The 18894-nt window shown below is 45.4% G+C and overlaps 1 protein-coding gene across 9 annotated transcripts in view; it reads left to right on the top strand.

Annotated features, from left to right (window-relative positions):
• The window catches only part of PTPRO (protein tyrosine phosphatase receptor type O), a 230620-nt gene that overhangs the window by 159748 nt on the left and 51978 nt on the right, over window positions 1–18894 (top strand). For 7 of the 9 annotated variants that reach the window (XM_075603029.1, XM_075603033.1, XM_075603032.1 and 4 more), the window contains 6 exons: window positions 534–685; window positions 4908–5028; window positions 5283–5422; window positions 8397–8529; window positions 10374–10494; window positions 15067–15135. In XM_075603029.1, coding sequence (XP_075459144.1) covers window positions 534–685; window positions 4908–5028; window positions 5283–5422; window positions 8397–8529; window positions 10374–10494; window positions 15067–15135 — 736 coding nt within the window. The remainder of the gene's footprint in view (window positions 1–533; window positions 686–4907; window positions 5029–5282; window positions 5423–8396; window positions 8530–10373; window positions 10495–15066; window positions 15136–18894) is intronic. The other 2 variants (XM_075603028.1, XM_075603026.1) reach the window with 1 other exon arrangement.

Below are 18894 nucleotides of genomic sequence, written 5' to 3'. Positions count from 1 at the left end.
TTACTATGCAAATGATGGGCAAAACAAAACCAACAATTGAAGTCTAGTTTTGAGGACTGACAACGTCTTATCAGAAGACTATAAATCAGATGCTTAACGTATTAAATATGCCTGTCCTTTAGTTCACCGTAGTGCCCTTTTAAAGCATCAATGCTTGCTACATGTAGGACATTATAGACGTGTGCTTGTATGACTTTACTAATTATAACAAATTCCTCCTGATATGAAATGTCACAATGTATAATACAGCCACCTCCAAATATTTACACACTACAAATAAATACTAACTAATATGCATAACCCTTATCTCATAGTTCCAGATTTCTACTACAAAAACAGCGTTCCCAACTCTTCACTTAGGGAGAACACACCCTCATATTATGGTCCTTCTCTAGGCTCCCAAATAATGTCAGAAACGATGACTGTAACATTTGCCATCTTTCAATGTCACCGTTCGTTGGAAGGTTCCGTTACTCGTGGCATACTTTGGAAGGCGTGTGTGCTGAAACTCGTGTGCGTTCTGTCTTTAACAGCACCCGTAGCTCCCCAAATCGCCAGTGTGGAATATTTCAACAGTCTTCTGTATGTCAGTTGGACGTACGGAGATGATGCAACGGATCTCTCCCATTCAAGAATGTTGCACTGGCAGCTGGCGGCCGAAGGGAAGAAAAGAATCAAAAAAAGTGTATGTCCCTGTGCATTTATTTATCATTTCAAACAAAGTCCCAACTTTCTGTGGATTGAAAAGTTTTTTTGTTTTTTTTGCACAAACGTGTTCTTGACGAAATTACTCTGTTTTGGTTGTTTAATAGAAAATACTTGAAAAACATTTCATTTTAAACATTTCTAACCCCTAAAGGGTTACTAGCAAAACTAGTGTTTGCTGGGCCCTCCCTGGATGCTGTGAGGATCCATATGTCACACAGAGGTATTTAAGTTGGAGGGACTGATCTCGAAGGTTAGGTTCCCAGAGGTCCAGAGGAGCAGAGCCTCGGGGAGCGTAGATATGCAATGTTGGTAAAGTAATAGGCCAGGCCCCCTATCTATGTTGTAGATAGGGACAGTACCCCTTAAGTAAGGATGGAAAGGAGTCATGTGCAGTTTAGTAAAATAAATACAGCAAGCCAAAGAGGGCCTTATTAAAGAGGGCTCCCGGGTGCCTGCTGATCAGCTCTAACCGCGGATCGGTGTTAACGTTCCTCACCAGTCTGTGGAAGTAGCAGTTCCTAAAAACAGACAGCAAGGTACTGGGTCGAGCAATAGGAGATCCATTAGGATTTCCCATAGGGGCCCCGAATAGTGGGATCGCTACTGAAAGGATTCCGGAGAGACGATGGGGGCAGGGTCCCACGAGTACTGCTGCAGCTTACGGTTTTAGATCATTTGCCATCAAAAATCTGTGGCTATCTCGCAGAAACGCTGCGAGACTTCTGCAGCCAGACAAACGGCCCATCAGATTAACACGGCGGAGGTCCCTGCATTTGTATGGGACTCGTGCTGTGTGAACCCTCCAAGGCTGCGAGTCCCATGCAAAAGCAGGGACCCCCGCTGTGTTAATCCGATGGGCCATTTCAACCTGCTTCGGACCATCCCACGAGTTACTGCGAGATAGCCACGGATTTTCCCAGGCAAGTGGTCTAAAAGCGGGGGCTGCAGCTGTACCTAAGCAACTAAGTCAGAGAACCTCCAACCTAGTGTTCAGAGTGGGCACTGATGGAAGTACTCGTGTATGTCTGAGTGGAAACCATGCACACCGTGTCCAGACCTCTCTGAGCGGTCCCTGTGTTTGGGGACACGGATAAATAACAGTTGTACGATAAACGTTCCTGGCGCCCATTATTTAACCTCATCGCCCAGCCGCCTGAATGTCAGCCCCCTGAGTCACGGTAACCCATGCAGAGTATCCATATCCACACCCCAACTATGTAACCTCCCTAGTAAGCCGGGAGGGAGAGTTATATTTCCAATAGTATCGTCTCCGTAGAGAAACATGGGGCAGCGATTTCTGCAGCGGGATTTGATTGTTGAACGACCCATTGTGTCAAGAGAAAAGGAATAGATTTGAATGAATTGCATGCTGTAAGTCTCAACATACAGCACGCGCAGATTACACAACATACAGCATGCACCGATTACACAACATACAGCATGCGCCGATTACACAACATACAGCACGCTCAGATTACACAACATACAGCACGCGCCGATTACACAACATACAGCATGCTCCGATTACACAACATACAGCATGCTCCGATTACACAACATACAGCACGCTCAGATTACACAACATACAGCACGCGCCGATTACACAACATACAGCACGCGCCGATTACACAACATACAGCATGCTCCGATTACACAACATACAGCATGCGCCGATTACACAACATACAGCATGCGCCGATTACACAACATACAGCATGCTCCGATTACACAACATACAGCATGCACCGATTACACAACATACAGCACGCGCCGATTACACAACATACAGCACGCGCCGATTACACAACATACAGCATGCTCCGATTACACAACATACAGCATGCACCGATTACACAACATACAGCATGCGCCGATTACACAACATACAGCATGCTCCGATTACACAACATACAGCAAGCGCCGATTACACAACATACAGCACGCGCCGATTACACAACATACAGCACGCGCCGATTACACAACATACAGCATGCGCCGACTACACAACATACAGCACGCGCCGATTACACAACATACAGCACGCGCCGATTACACAACATACAGCACGCGCCGATTACACAACATACAGCACGCGCCGATTACACAACATACAGCACGCTCCGATTACACAACATACAGCACGCGCCGATTACACAACATACAGCACGCGCCGATTACACAACATACAGCACGCTCCGATTACACAACATGCAGCATGCGCCGATTACACAACATACAGCATGCGCCGATTACACAACATGCAGCATGCTCCGACTACACAACATACAGCACGCTCCGATTACACAACATACAGCACGCACCGATTACACAACATGCAGCACGCGCCGATTACACAACATACAGCACGCTCAGATTACACAACATACAGCACGCTCCGATTACACAACATACAGCACGCTCCGATTACACAACATGCAGCACGCGCCGATTACACAACATACAGCATGCGCCGACTACACAACATACAGCATGCGCCGACTACACAACATACAGCACGCTCCGACTACGCTCCGACTACACAACATACAGCACGCTCCGACTACACAACATACAGCACGCGGCGATTACACAACATGCAGCACGCTCCGATTACACAACATGCAGCACGCTCCGATTACACAACATACAGCACGCTCCGACTACACAACATACAGCACGCGCCGATTACACAACATGCAGCACGCTCCGATTACACAACATGCAGCACGCTCCGATTACACAACATACAGCACGCTCCGATTACACAACATGCAGCACGCGCCGACTACACAACATACAGCATGCGCCGACTACACAACATACAGCACGCTCCGACTACACAACATACAGCACGCTCCGACTACACAACATACAGCATGCGCCGACTACACAACATACAGCATGCGCCGACTACACAACATACAGCACGCTCCGACTACACAACATACAGCACGCTCCGACTACACAACATACAACACGCGCCGATTACACAACATGCAGCACGCTCCGATTACACAACATGCAGCACGCTCCGATTACACAACATGCAGCACGCGCCGATTACACAACATGCAGCACGCGCCGATTACACAACATACAGTACGCGCCGATTACACAACATACAGTACGCTCTGATTACACAACATACAGCACGCGCCGATTACACAACATACAGCACGCGCCGATTACACAACATGCAGCACGCGCCGATTACACAACATACAGCACGCTCCGATTACACAACATGCAGCACGCTCAGATTACACAACATGCAGCACGCTCCGATTACACAACATACAGCACGCTCCGATTACACAACCTACAGCACGCTCCGATTACACAACATACAGCACGCGCCGATTACACAACATACAGCACGCGCCGATTACACAACATACAGCACGCTCCGATTACACAACATACAGCACGCTCCGATTACACAACATACAGCATGCACCGATTACACAACATACAGCACGCTCCGATTACACAACATGCAGCACGCTCCGATTACACAACATGCAGCACGCTCCGATTACACAACATGCAGCACGCGCCGATTACACAACATGCAGCACGCTCCGATTACACAACATGCAGCACGCGCCGATTACACAACATACAGCACGCTCCGATTACACAACATACAGCACGCTCCGATTACACAACATACAGCACGCACCGATTACACAACATACAGCACGCTCCGATTACACAACATGCAGCACGCTGCGATTACACAACATACAGCACGCTCCGATTACACAACATACAGCACGCTCCGATTACACAACATACAGCACGCTCCGATTACACAACATACAGCACGCTCCGATTACACAACATACAGCATGCGCCGATTACACAACATACAGCACGCTCCGATTACACAACATGCAGCACGCTCCGATTACACAACATGCAGCACGCTCCGATTACACAACGTTATCAATGTAACATATGAGTGTTTCACGGCATTTAGCATTGGTTCCACCACACTGCTTTAACAAACAATGGAAAGCAGTTTGTAGTAGTAACCAAGGTTCACTTAGGCAGAGATTTACTAAACATAACTAGCCAAATTAATATGCCACAAGCTACCTAACACAATTTAGTAAAACCGGCCTAATGTTTTGTGGAGTTGTGATATCTGTTCCTCAGAATACACAATGTATAATGCTTCAAAATGGTGATTTCAGGTGACCCGCAATGTGATGACGGCGGTTATTAGTTTACCACCTGGGGACATTTACAATATCACAGTTACCGCTTGTACTGAGAGAAGCTGCAACAGCTCCGTGTCACATCTCGTCAAGCTGGGTAAGAGACTTCTGTGACCTTGCAAAGAGACACAATACTCCTAGAGCAACACCGCACCGTAACCAATACCACTAGTATTATAGTGTGATATAACCTGCTAACCTGAGCTACTTCACTTAGTGAGGGGGATGCTTGTTAAGAGACCGTACCAAGCCAAATGCAGCATGTTTGTAGCTATTTTACCTCTATCTAGTGTAAAAACAATATTTGAATCCATGCTACAAAGTTTCAGCTAAAATACTTATTCTCCCCAGACCCGGCTCCACCAAAATCTCTGTTTGCGGTGAACAAGACTCAGACATCAGTAACTCTGCTGTGGGTGGAAGAAGGAGTCACTGATTACTTTGAAGTCTTCTGCTGGGTCCCAGACTCGGCCCAAGATGAGAATGACAAGGTGAACCGGCCATCTGTGTGTCTGGCAATGTGTCTCAGGCCGTGATATGAATATATTGGGAATTGTCCCAATAAAGGTTAGACGTAATACAAGGTGCTTGTTGATTAAGCCTTTCACTGCTCTGGCAAAAACAGGACTGGCACATGCAACATGTACAGTATGTACAGTAGCATGACTTCAATAAGTACTGTGATACCTGGGAAGACAAATACTATACCATTGTAAAATAAAAAAAGCATAGGTATTTAAAAGTAAGCAAATTCACCCTTTCACTCCCATCTAGGGGAATCAGACTTGTTTGAAACAACACAGAACAACACAGATAAGTGACCAGAGATTGTCACTAAAAGTCCCTAGAGGTTGCACTCATTATAAATAGTAATGTAATCTACATTAAGTACCAGTTAGATAACCAGTACCACTAATATGAAAATATAGCAGACCAATGGGAAATTACCCACACAACCCAAACTAGAGCACAACACAGAAATAAACAATTTTATTACATACTAAAATACGACGAAATGCATAACATGACAACTAATATACTATAAACTAAAAAGATCCCCATCTGGGCGAAACGGAAGATAAGGTGATTAGAGGTGCTAGTATGAACCTATGTTAAGTACCCCATGTATATATAAGGAGACAATGTCCAAGATATACCAGCACTCCTAAATAGCTTCACCAAGATGCAATGCAGAGTAACATATCAACACAGAGCAATTCCACAAAGCTCAAAATAGAGCATACCCAGGAAAGCCATTAGTAAGTAATACCTGGGTTAATGACCACCATAATGACAGCATAAGGTGGACACAGTGGGTAAAATGTATAGCGAGCTAAACATATACCCTTACACTCTTGAGTGATTGTAGCTTGCTGTCTAGGATTTGATAATCTGCAGTAACGCAGGAGTTATACCACCTGATGTGTGGTGTTGGAGAGACAGCAGTAGGGAAGACGTCCTGTGTATCAAGTGTATTTTAGGAGTAATTCAGTCAAGGAAACTGGATGTATGTTCCGTCGCTCCCCCACGTGACCGTCACCGTGGTTTGTGACGTCCCCATTGGTCTGCTATATTGTCATATTAGTGGAACTGGTTATCTAACTGGTACTTAATGTAGATTACATTACTATTTATAATGAGTGCAACCTCTAGGGACTTTTAGTGACAATCTCTGGTCACTTATCTGTGTTCTTGTTGTTTTTCCGCTTTGCACCGTTGATTACATTCTTTATAGTTGGAGAGCAAGGTGTTTTTTTGTGTGTTCTCTTTGTGTGTTCTCTTTGTGTGTTCTCTTTGTGTGTTCTCTTTGTGTGTCCTCTTTGTGTGTTCTCTTTGTGTGTTCTCTTTGTGTGTTCTCTTTGTGTGTTCTCTTTGTGTGTTCTCTTTGTGTGTTCTCTTTGTTTGAAAGCATGCATTAACTTCATAGGAGGGCATTACATGTAGGTTTACATTACGTCAGTGCTCCCTAAAAAAAATAATATGCAATGTGCTGAGATGTCCGGCACAATAACACAGATATGTGGGACATCACCATGGTTCTATCTTCATTTTGATATGATAAAGATCGTGATGTCCGTCTTCTCTTCTAACTTAAACATTCAGGTGTGGGAAATCCATTTTAATAATCTAATTCAATCTCCTGTCCTCTTGAGGCACATTAAATCCATGCTTCTGACAGGAATGGATGTATTATACATATTTTGGCATTACAGCCACACCGCACAAAGAGTAACAGATAAACAATCAATCCAAAGGTTAGTTCAGATAAAGCTGCCGCCACCGTTTCCTTTGCACATGTGGCGATATCTTTCCTTGACCCCTAACCACCATTTTCATTTTTCTGACTCGAGTTCTTTGGACTTTTTCAAACTGCAACGTGTCCTTTCTATTCACAGTTATCATTATTACCAATCGGCCTACTTTTAAGCTAAGAAAGCAGAGTGTACAGTAACTCTTATAACATATTGTGTTTGCCCAGATAGAAAGTCAGTGCTTAGTATGAAGTGTTTGCGTATTTTCCATATAACTGAGAGACTCACCACATCCAGGGAATAATATGTGTGCTGCTGCTGCACATAGGTGGCAGTTATTAGGCTGAGTATATAGCGGGCGTGCGTGCGCCTGTCGCCCGAGCGATGGGTGAACTCAGCTGGCGCGGCGGAAGCGTGGCGGATGCGTCACAAGGCTGTTTCACCCTCATTGGCTTAACCGCTAACGTGACACGGCAGGTACGCGGCCGCCACGCGAAAAGACAAAATAATTTGTCTATTTAAAAAACATGCCGCGTGGTCGCTCTGCATCGGTGCCGTGGTCGCTCTGCAGCGGTGGCGTGGTCGCTCTGCAGCGGTGGCGTGGTCGCTCTGCAGCGGTGGCGTGGTCGCTCTGCAGCGGTGGCGTGGTCGCTCTGCAGCGGTGGCGTGGTCGCTCTGCATCGGTGCCGTGGTCGCTCTGCAGCGGTGGCGTGGTCGCTCTGCAGCGGTGGCGTGGTCGCTCTGCATCGGTGGCGTGGTCGCTCTGCATCGGTGGCGTGGTCGCTCTGCAGCGGTGGCGGGGCCCGCTCTGCATCGGTGCCGTGGTCGCTCTGCATCGGTGGCATGGTGGCTCTGCATCGGGGGCGTGGTCGCTCTGCATCGGTGGCGTGGTCACTCTGCATCGGTGCCGTGGTCGCTCTGCATCGGGGGCGTGGTCGCTCTGCATCGGTGGCGTGGTCGCTCTGCATCGGTGGCGTGGTCGCTCTGCATCGGTGGCATGGTCGCTCTGCATCGGGGGCGTGGTCGCTCTGCATCGGTGCCGTGGTCGCTCTGCAGCGGTGGCGTGGTCGCTCTGCATCGGTGGTGTGGTCGCTCTGCAGCGGTGGCGTGGTCGCGCGCGCCGTAGCAAGCACTATAATCTCAGCCTGAAGGTCTCGTAACTACGCAGGTTCCATTACTATTACCTTAATTCAGAATGTGATCATTTTTAAAGGAGCCCGTTACGGTTTTCTCACATGTTGTGACCATAGCGAGTCTTCAGCCGGACACGTCCTATAACTGCAGCGTGACCGGCGTCAGCCATCATTCCCCCAGCGTCCCGACCTTCATCACCGTGTCTACTTTAGGTACGTGTGCTTTATTCTGCAGTCCTAACACATTTCTAATCATTCCAGATTACAACTGAAGCATTTCTATTTGTTTTTGTATATACAAGTAATATAAATAGCAGGTATATTAAGGTTCTTAAAAATATGTGTGTGTGTGTGTGTGTGTGTGTGTGTGTGTGTGTGTGGTGTGTGGTGTGTGTGGTGTGTGTGGTGTGTGTGGTGTGTGTGGTGTGTGTGGTGTGTGTGGTGTGTGTGGTGATTGTTAGGCAGAGATATTTAGATATTTGACACTAAGAAAATTGGATAGAAATGGCTGACAGATTTTGATACATCGCACCAAATATGTCGCTCAATTCTTCCCACATATCACGCCTTGCTATTCTGCCCGTGGGGGACATTGCATGGGCAAACTGTGCTTTATACATGGGCCAGCAATCACTATGCTGCAATAAGCTCGATCCCACGTTATCTGCCATTAAAATCAATGACCATTAATGTGGGATTGAACTCCGAGACCACTTATCGGAGCATCGTGAATGTTTTCCAGAGTTCCCATACTTGGTAAAGTATTATTTAGACCTACAGTATATGACAGGATGAATTAAAAAAACAACTGTATGAAAACGATATACAGATACGGTGTCAGGAACCCACTATTCTTATCACTGGCGGCAGTACCATGTTTACCGCAATGCCAGGCCAACACGAGAACAAAAAAAGAACTTTTTTTTTTTAAACTTCCCACAATAATTTTGCGTAACTTGCGTTCTGGAATAGAGACTTCGGGTACAAGCTGCGTATACGCATGTGCTCACGGAGTCCCAAGTTAGAATTAGTTTATGAAGTTAACGTAATGTCAGTGTGGGGTTTGCATACACGTGAGTGTGTCAGTGTGGGGTTTGCGTACACGTGAGTGTGTCAGTGTGGGGTTTGCGTACACGTGAGTGTGTCAGTGTGGGGTTTGCGTACACGTGAGTGTGTCAGTGTGGGGTTTGCGTACACGTGAGTGTGTCAGTGTGGGGTTTGCGTACACGTGAGTGTGTCAGTGTGGGGTTTGCGTACACGTGAGTGTGTCAGTGTGGGGTTTGCGTACACGTGAGTGTGTCAGTGTGGGGTTTGTGTACACGTGAGTGTGTCAGTGTGGGGTTTGCGTACAAGTGTGTGTGTGTCAGTGTGTGGTTTGTATGTATGTCTTTATTTGTATAGCGCCATTAATGTACACAGCGCTTCACAGCAGTAATTGTTACAATCATATAAATAATAAGATATAAATAACACATAATAAGATATAAATAACAAAAAGGGAAGAAGCGCTTCAGACTTAAAAGTAACATTTAGGAAGAGGATTCCCTGCTCTGAAGAGCTTACAATCTAATTGGTTGGTAGGAAGAAACGTACAGAGACAGTAAAAGGGTGTTCTGGTAAGTTTGCATACAAGTGCGTGTGTGTCAGTGTGGGGTTTGCGTACACGTGAGTGTGTCAGTGTGGGGTTTGCATACAAGTGAGTGTGTGTCAGTGTGAGGTTTGCGTACACGTGAGTGTGTCAGTGTGAGGTTTTTGCACAAGTGAGTGTGTGTCAGTGTGTTCACCTGACATGAGGTTACCGCAGCATCACGTTCTGATTCCAGACTACAAGATAAACGGCGTTAATATTATTTGTAACAAGTTTTCATGGCAGACATTTTTAATAAACAACAAACTTTATTACATAAAACAATAGTGTCGCAAAGTGTAAAACGCGTTTCACATTATTCTGCAATATATGGCATTTGGCTTGCACACGTCCAGGTATTAGGGGACATGTTAGGCAGTGTATGTACGAGAGCTCTTGTTGAGGTGAGATCCTGTGTCTGTTTTCATAGTTGCGGAGGTGAATCCCAATGTGGTGGTCATTTCTGTGCTAGCCATCTTGAGCATTCTCTTGATTGGACTTCTGCTAATAACTCTGGTTGTTCTCCGAAGAAAGCACCTGCAAATGTCAAGGTAACCACTGCCCTACCAGCACCGGGGAGGGACAAACGTGTTATATCAGCGTTTACAATGAAAATATACATTTAATCAGCATCACGTTCATGACGTGTCCTCAAGGGCCACCAACAGGTCAGGTTTTCAGGATATCCCTGCTTCAGCACAGGTGGCTCAATGAGTGGCTCAGTCATTTCAAAAACCCGGCCTGTTGATGAACCTTGAGGACTAGAATTGGCCACCCCTGCTTTAACCCTTTGAGTGCCAGAGGGGCCGCGGAACAGAAGGGATGGAGCTTTCGGTGCTATTATATATACTATAGCGTGAGGTCTACCTGGATACCTGTGGTCTACCAAACTGTGGGTGCGGTCTACACTAGATGGCGCTCTGCTTCCGCTGGAATAGCTGTAAGCACACTAAAGAGCCCTACCCTAAAAAACCCTACCCTAATCCCTGCTCTAAAACCACCTACCCTAAGCCCTTACCCTAAAAACCGCTTACTCTTACCCTAGAAAACCCTACCCTATGCCCTTACCGTAAATACCCCTACCCTAAGCCCTTTCCCTAAATACCCCCACCCGAAAAAGCCCTACCCTAAGCTCTTACCATAAAACCCTTTACCCTAAGCCCGTACCCTGATACCACCTACCCTAAACCCTTACCCTAAAAAAAAACCTACCCTAATCCCTTATCCTAACAACATATGATTCAAATAAAATAAAGTATTAATTATTATTTCATTCACAACTTTGTTTTAATATTGTAGTTTCCCCGTAGGCCTCGAGCTATAGTGTAAGTTCCCCGTAGACCTCGCGCTATAGTGTAAGTTCCCCGAAGACCTCGCGCTATAGTGTAAATTTCCCCGAAGACCTCGCGCTATAGTGTAAATTTCCCCGAAGACCTCGCGCTATAGTGTAAGTTTCCCCGAAGACCTGACGCTATAGTGTAAGTTTCCCCGAAGACCTGACGCTATAGTGTAAGTTCCCCGTAGACCTCGCGCTATAGTGTAAATTTCCCCGAAGACCTCGCGCTATAGTGTAAGTTTCCCCGTAGACCTCGCGCTATAGTGTAAGTTTCCCCGAAGACCTCACGCTATAGTGTAAGTTTCCCCGAAGACCTCGCGCTATAGTGTAAATTTCCCCGAAGACCTCGCGCTATAGTGTAAGTTTCCCCGTAGACCTCGCGCTATAGTGTAAGTTTCCCCGAAGACCTCACGCTATAGTGTAAGTTTCCCCGAAGACCTCGCGCTATAGTGTAAGTTTCCCCGTAGACCTCGCGCTATAGTGTAAGTTTCCCCGAAGACCTCACGCTATAGTGTAAGTTCCTCGTAGACCTCGCGCTATAGTGTAAATTTCCCCGAAGACCTCGCGCTATAGTGTAAGTTTCCCCGAAGACCTCGCGCTATAGTGTAAATTTCCCCGAAGACCTCGCGCTATAGTGTAAATTTCCCCGAAGACCTCGCGCTATAGTGTAAGTTTCCCCGAAGACCTCGCGCTATAGTGTAAGTTCCCCGTAGACCTCGCGCTATAGTGTAAATTTCCCCGAAGACCTCGCGCTATAGTGTAAGTTTCCCCGTAGACTTCGCGCTATAGTGTAAATTTCCCCGAAGACCTCGCGCTATAGTGTAAGTTTCCCCGTAGGCCTCGCGCTATAGTGTAAGTTTCCCCGTAGGCCTCGCGCTATAGTGTAAGTTTCCCCGTAGACCTCGAGCTATAGTGTAAGTTTCCCCGTAGACCTCGAGCTATAGTGTAAGTTTCCCCGTAGACTTCGCGCTATAGTGTAAGTTTCCCCGAAGACCTCGCGCTATAGTGTAAGTTTCCCCGTAGACTTCGCGCTATAGTGTAAGTTTCCCCGTAGACCTCGCGCTATAGTGTAAGTTTCCCCGAAGACCTCGCGCTATAGTGTAAGTTTCCCCGAAGACCTCGCGCTATAGTGTAAGTTTCCCCGTAGACTTCGCGCTATAGTGTACATTTCCCCGTAGACCTCGCGCTATAGTGTAAGTTCCCCGTAGGCCTCGCGCTATAGTGTAAGTTTCCCCGAAGACCTCGCGCTATAGTGTAAGTTTCCTCGAAGACCTCGCGCTATAGTGTAAATTTCCCCGAAGACCTCGCGCTATAGTGTAAGTTCCCCGTAGACCTCGCGCTATAGTGTACATTTCCCTGTAGACTTCGCGCTATAGTGTAAGTTCCCCGTAGGCCTCGCGCTATAGTGTAAGTTTCCCCGTAGACCTCGAGCTATAGTGTAAGTTTCCCCGTAGACTTCGCGCTATAGTGTAAGTTCCCCGTAGGCCTCGCGCTATAGTGTAAGTTCCCCGTAGACCTCGCGCTATAGTGTAAGTTTCCTCGAAGACCTCGCGCTATAGTGTAAGTTTCCCCGTAGACCTCGAGCTATAGTGTAAGTTCCCCGTAGACCTCGCGCTATAGTGTAAGTTTCCCCGAAGACCTCGCGCTATAGTGTAAGTTCCCCGTAGACCTCGCGCTATAGTGTACATTTCCCTGTAGACTTCGCGCTATAGTGTAAGTTCCCCGTAGGCCTCGCGCTATAGTGTAAGTTTCCCCGAAGACCTCACGCTATAGTGTAAGTTTCCCCGTAGACTTCGCGCTATAGTGTAAGTTCCCCGTAGGCCTCGCGCTATAGTGTAAGTTTCCCCGTAGACCTCGAGCTATAGTGTAAGTTTCCCCGTAGACTTCGCGCTATAGTGTAAGTTCCCCGTAGACCTCGCGCTATAGTGTAAGTTTCCTCGAAGACCTCGCGCTATAGTGTAAGTTCCCCGTAGACCTCGCGCTATAGTGTAAGTTTCCTCGAAGACCTCGCGCTATAGTGTAAGTTTCCCCGTAGACCTCGAGCTATAGTGTAAGTTTCCCCGTAGACTTCGCGCTATAGTGTAAGTTCCCCGTAGGCCTCGCGCTATAGTGTAAGTTCCCCGTAGACCTCGCGCTATAGTGTAAGTTTCCCCGTAGACCTCGAGCTATAGTGTAAGTTTCCCCGTAGACTTCGCGCTATAGTGTAAGTTCCCCAGTGGCCTCGCGCTATAGTGTAAGTTCCCCGTAGACCTCGCGCTATAGTGTAAGTTTCCTCGAAGACCTCGCGCTATAGTGTAAGTTTCCCCGAAGACCTCGCGCTATAGTGTAAGTTTCCCCGTAGACTTCGCGCTATAGTGTAAGTTCCCCAGTGGCCTCGCGCTATAGTGTAAGTTCCCCGTAGACCTCGCGCTATAGTGTATATTTTCCGTCACACCTCACGCTATATATAGTAGCACCAAGCTTTCTTTCTTCTGTCCCACTTCTTTATAGATCGCTTTCTGAGTGCAGAACGCGATCTCCCCTAGAAAAATAAGCAGGAACTTTATGACGTAGCTCCATTGAGCCCCCGGAGTGCCGGACCCCAGGGGGTTAAGTACCTCAATGTAGACAGTCAGACTTAATGTAATTAGTGCTGTATGGGCTCCTTAATAATAACTTTGGCAAGGATTGGGTTAAACCATGATTGTTGCTGCACATACCTGCTAAAGTAATACAGTAGTGTTCAAATCAATAACATTTAACCTAAAGCTTCAATATCGGATATATATTATGGATAATGTGTGCTGTTTGTACAACACTAATGCAGCTTCCCAACAAACCACAATCATTCGATGTGCTCATGGTTTTCATTCTTCACTCTGATCCACCATCTGTTAATTCTGAAAGATAACCGATCCATTTCATGGTTCACGTGAATGACAGGTTTCTCTCACCAGAACTTTTGATCAGCACGATTGTCATAATCATGTTATTTATACTTTCTATTCATCTTCTGTGTGTGTTTCCATATCCACAGAGGACCTGTGGTGATATTTTCCATGAGCATTTGTGTATGTACGTCTTCCAAAGTAATCCCAATAAGACACAAAGCGCGTCACAATTACAGTATAACGCGCGGTACGCAGAACATAGGAATGTTACAGACACAGTCCCTGCCCTGTAGAGCTTACAATCTATGATTTTGGTCACTGAGGCACAGGGAGATAAAGTGACTTGCCCAAGGTCATAAGGAGCTGACACCGGGAACTGAACCATGATTCAAACTCCGTGTCTCTGTTGGCAGAATCAGAGTCAGTGACTTTACTCACAGAGCCGCTCCTTCTCCCTGTATTCACATTACTATATATATATATATATACATATACATATATATAATACTCAGTAGTGATAGAATTAAATATAAGTAGTCATTGGTAACATAAAAGATGTTATAGCTTAATCACAAAAAGTGAAGGGTTTCATTTTAATTAATAATACTAATGGAGTTGTCCATGTAATCAAATCCTGGTCATTAATATCCTATTGTAAATGACGGCATATACGCGATGTCCTTGGCAATCAGCAGTGGCTCAAAATGTCCATATATTTTAAGACATTGCAATTGCTCAGATTTCATATTGTTGCACATGTCAAACTAATTATTTCATAGCATCATAGAGAAAATCCAGCAGCATCTATCCAGGATCTTAATCTATGTATCCAGCCGAAGAATATAATTACCCACCCTTACTAATATTACTACAAAATAATACTGTTATAACTGAACTTATTGATCCTTTCTAAACAGGGAATGTGGGGCTGGAACTTTTGTCAATTTTGCCACCTTGGAGAGAGATGGAAAACTTCCATACAACTGGTGAGTGTTTATCTAGAAAGAAATCATTTGAAATCCTCCTCTCCATTTAGCAACAAAAGAGAGACACAAGAGTCCCCCCACTTCATATAGATAGAAATGGCTAAGTGAATACGTTCAATTGCTATTTCATTCCTCAGATCCACTTCAGATGATCCGGGGCAGCTAGACCAGTGAAGACCTTATATATTCTTATACAACATGACTTGAATGCCAGCAGCCATTGTCTCTGCTGAGAGCCCTCCCAGTAAATGGGGACTGAACACAGATTCTTCTCAGTATTGTAATTTAGTGCTCCTATGGGGGGATTCCCTAAACTGTTAAATCAGGGAACATGCCCCTCCCTGTAACGTGACTTCACCTAGACAGGAGTGGACCTTCTGTTTCCCGAGTTACCCAAATATTCACTAAGCTCATTATATGCCTACAGCTCACTACCTTGACATCATGTTATCGATATACGTTAACTTGATGTTACATTGTGTTAACGCAGGGGTGCGCAAACTGGGAGCGCAAGATTTTCTGAGGGGAGCGCGGTGCTTAGAGGCCCCGCGCTCTTCCCCAAAGCATTTCAATTAAATGCTGGGAGACCGCGCGAGACCTCTACGTTTCCTTACTTTGTCTCCGATGTCTTCAGGCGACGCCTCAAATGACGCCGCATGAGACATGGTAAGTGGGGGCGGGGGAGGGGAGGAGGCAAGGGGCGCAGAGGAAAAAGTTTGCGCACTACTGTACAGTTAACTTACATACTGTACCGTGCCATTATGTAAGTCTTGGTGTTACTCCTTCTCAGACCATGAAATGGGCTACTGTTGGACTGGAGAGAGGACAAACATCAGAAACAACGCCACGTTAGTTAAATTATAGCTAACTGTGGTGCTATCCCAATTCCTGGGTCTGGGTGGGAGCAGCGCCAGGTTTAGCTTGTCCTTAACGAACGTAACATTACTATCCTGCTTTAACCTGAATGGAGTAAGTAAATGAGGGCTGATATAACGCCTCATGTGCACATCATTATCAGTAATGCCTGTTTTAGTATGCAGACCTACATCATATGTGTGAAACTTCATCAACCAGTTTCTTTGACTCAGCTATAAGGGGGGCAAAATATTACAGTGGCCTTAGCTCAAAGCTTTGATATACAGCCTTATTGGTTTGGTCATTACAGGGTCATTGTCAGATTCTGACAGCAGGACGTATGGATGATGGTTGAGAGACTGATATAGGCATGGGGAACCTGTGAAGGACACATGGTTACACTTTTGAGTGTTGTGTGTCTTGACTCTTTACTGGATTCTGTATAGTGGACGATTTGTCACTTGGGACACCATAATCCTGTAGTATCCGCATCCAAGATCAATCTGCCATTTAATGGGTTGCTATAGGTGTAGTTTCTTAACCTCAACTAGACTGGACACTCTGCTTAATGGTTACAGCTTTTGGGACTTCTCTCTACATAAAGAAGAAGCTACAAAACTTCTTGGTGTCTTTATTTGTGTATTCCCACCCAAAGATTTGCTATTTGAATTTGAGCCACTGTATGCTGTAGGGACTGGAACAGAATGGGTGAAACCTGTGAGCGCCTGAACCCCTGTGAGCTCGTGAACTCCCGTGAGCGCGTGAATCCTGTGAGCTCATGCACTCCTGTGAGCGCGTGAACTCCCGTGAGCGCGTGAATCCTGTGAGCGAATGAACCCCTATGAGCGCATGCACTCCTGTGAGCGCGTGAGCCCCTGCGAGCGCGTGAGCGCATGCACTCCTGTGAGCGCGTGAGCCCCTGCGAGCGCGTGAGCGCATGGACTCCTGTGAGTGCGTGAGCCCCTATGAGTGCGTGACAGAGCTGGGCCGAGTACTGCTCTGACATTACACAGTATTTATTTTGCTTCTGTACAGTATAAAGCCTGGTAATTTAAAGGCTCTGTGTGATCGTAAATATAAAGATTTTGCTAGATTGTAAGTTCTAATTATAACAAACAGTTCAGCACTAATGAGCTTTAATTGGGGATACAAATGCATATGAAGTTGTCCATGTTATCTATGGTTTAGCTATTTACTTAATTCCCACCACTGTTAGCTGCATACAATACACATTCAGCGGCCGCTGGAAGTCTGGGGTTCATTAGTTAGACACCATATTTCCATTTGCAGTCTCCCGGGGTGCGCGGTCGGCAGTAATGGGATTTGCTGTGTTGCTGAGAGCACACAAACTGAATATCAAGTGCTTGGGATCTTATAAATACTTCACTGTTGCTAATTAACTGCATTGTAAGCCCCCTTTGTCCATAGCAAATTTCTTCAAGGGTTAAAATATTTGCATAGCAGAAGCAAAATCAAAGAAAAAAATATTTTTTTGAAAACCAGTGTGGTTTTTATTGGCTGAAACCCAACAGTAAATGTTCTGTATTTTCTTTGCAGCTAAGCCCTTCTCTCTGGGGATATGTCATACCGTATGGTGCACGCCAGCCCCACAGCTTATAATATGGGATTTTGATTAAAACACGTGCACTTGGTTCGTTAAAGAGATTTGCACTCGGCCATGTCTTTTAGTTTTGAGTTTGGTTCTACAAATGTACACGTTTTGGATTTGGCTTCGGGAGAAAATGTGAATATGATGCAAAAAAGCTCAGTGGTGTAATCTCGAGCTGTGTTTTGCTTTCTATAGAACTATTTATTCCAGGTCAGATGGTGTCATCTAATTCCATGTGACAGAGTCCCTTATATAAAACATGTATACATTTAGGATTAAGGTGTTAACTGTTAACGCACCTGGAAATGATTTGATCTTGCTGGTACCGTAAACATAAGGGATACAAAATACAAGAGATCTTTATATGTAGCACTCAAATCAGAATGTGATGAAATGATTTGATGTTAAAAGTTAAGTTTTAATAATGTAATCTTTATTAGAAAAGTAAATGACAAGCAATGATATTTAGACACCAAATAATATACTGTAAAATGAGTGAATCATAACACACACAGCTATAGGAGAAAGGTAATTCCCCAAGTATGCCTGGCTTAGTTGGATACCAGGTGGTGGGAACGTGTGAATGATACACTAGAGTTATGAAAGAAAATATAATCTTATCACCTTTGATATCGCATTATAATCACGCGTGAACAAGTGGAGCAAACTTGGCGAAAGTATCAAAGGCGCGACATGGCAGAGCTCTTAATAACACAGAATGTATTCTTAATCCTGTAATATTTCTGAGATTTTCACAATTGCACCTTTAAAAAAAAAATGTCAAGCTATAAGAAATATCCTAAATGATCGTGGTACATTGGTACAGAAAATATGACTTGGCTGCTTGGTCTCACTTTATTGCACCTCCAGTATATGTTCGCTGGTATGACTGAAGCATGCCATTGTTTTCTTATATTGCTTTGAGTAGAACTAAAATGTGTTTAGATTCTCACATTTATTCATTTTGGCATAATCTATAGATACAGATGTGTCCACTGTAACTTTGCCACTGCTGGGGAATTTTGGGAGAAACTAAGCTATGTGTACTGCGGCCGGTAAGCAAACAATGAGCTCTCACCCTCCCCGGAGTGGCAGGAAAAGGGGGTTTCCCACGAGCCCTGGGGAAGATATGGCCAGAACAAATCTGAATATATTAAAGCAGCAGTCCAAGCTGCCATTTTCCCCCTTTAATATGTGCATCAATACAATACACAGAATGATAAGTAATAAGCTAAGTTGACGATCGATCTGCAAAGATTCGGCTCGGGGGTTCACTAAATGGCTGTCAGTGCAGC

Source organism: Ascaphus truei, chromosome 5 (assembly GCF_040206685.1).
Source record: "Ascaphus truei isolate aAscTru1 chromosome 5, aAscTru1.hap1, whole genome shotgun sequence".
NCBI lineage: Eukaryota > Metazoa > Chordata > Amphibia > Anura > Ascaphidae > Ascaphus > Ascaphus truei.
Note: the sequence above shows the minus strand (reverse complement) of the source record. Positions and strands in the feature narration are given on the sequence as shown.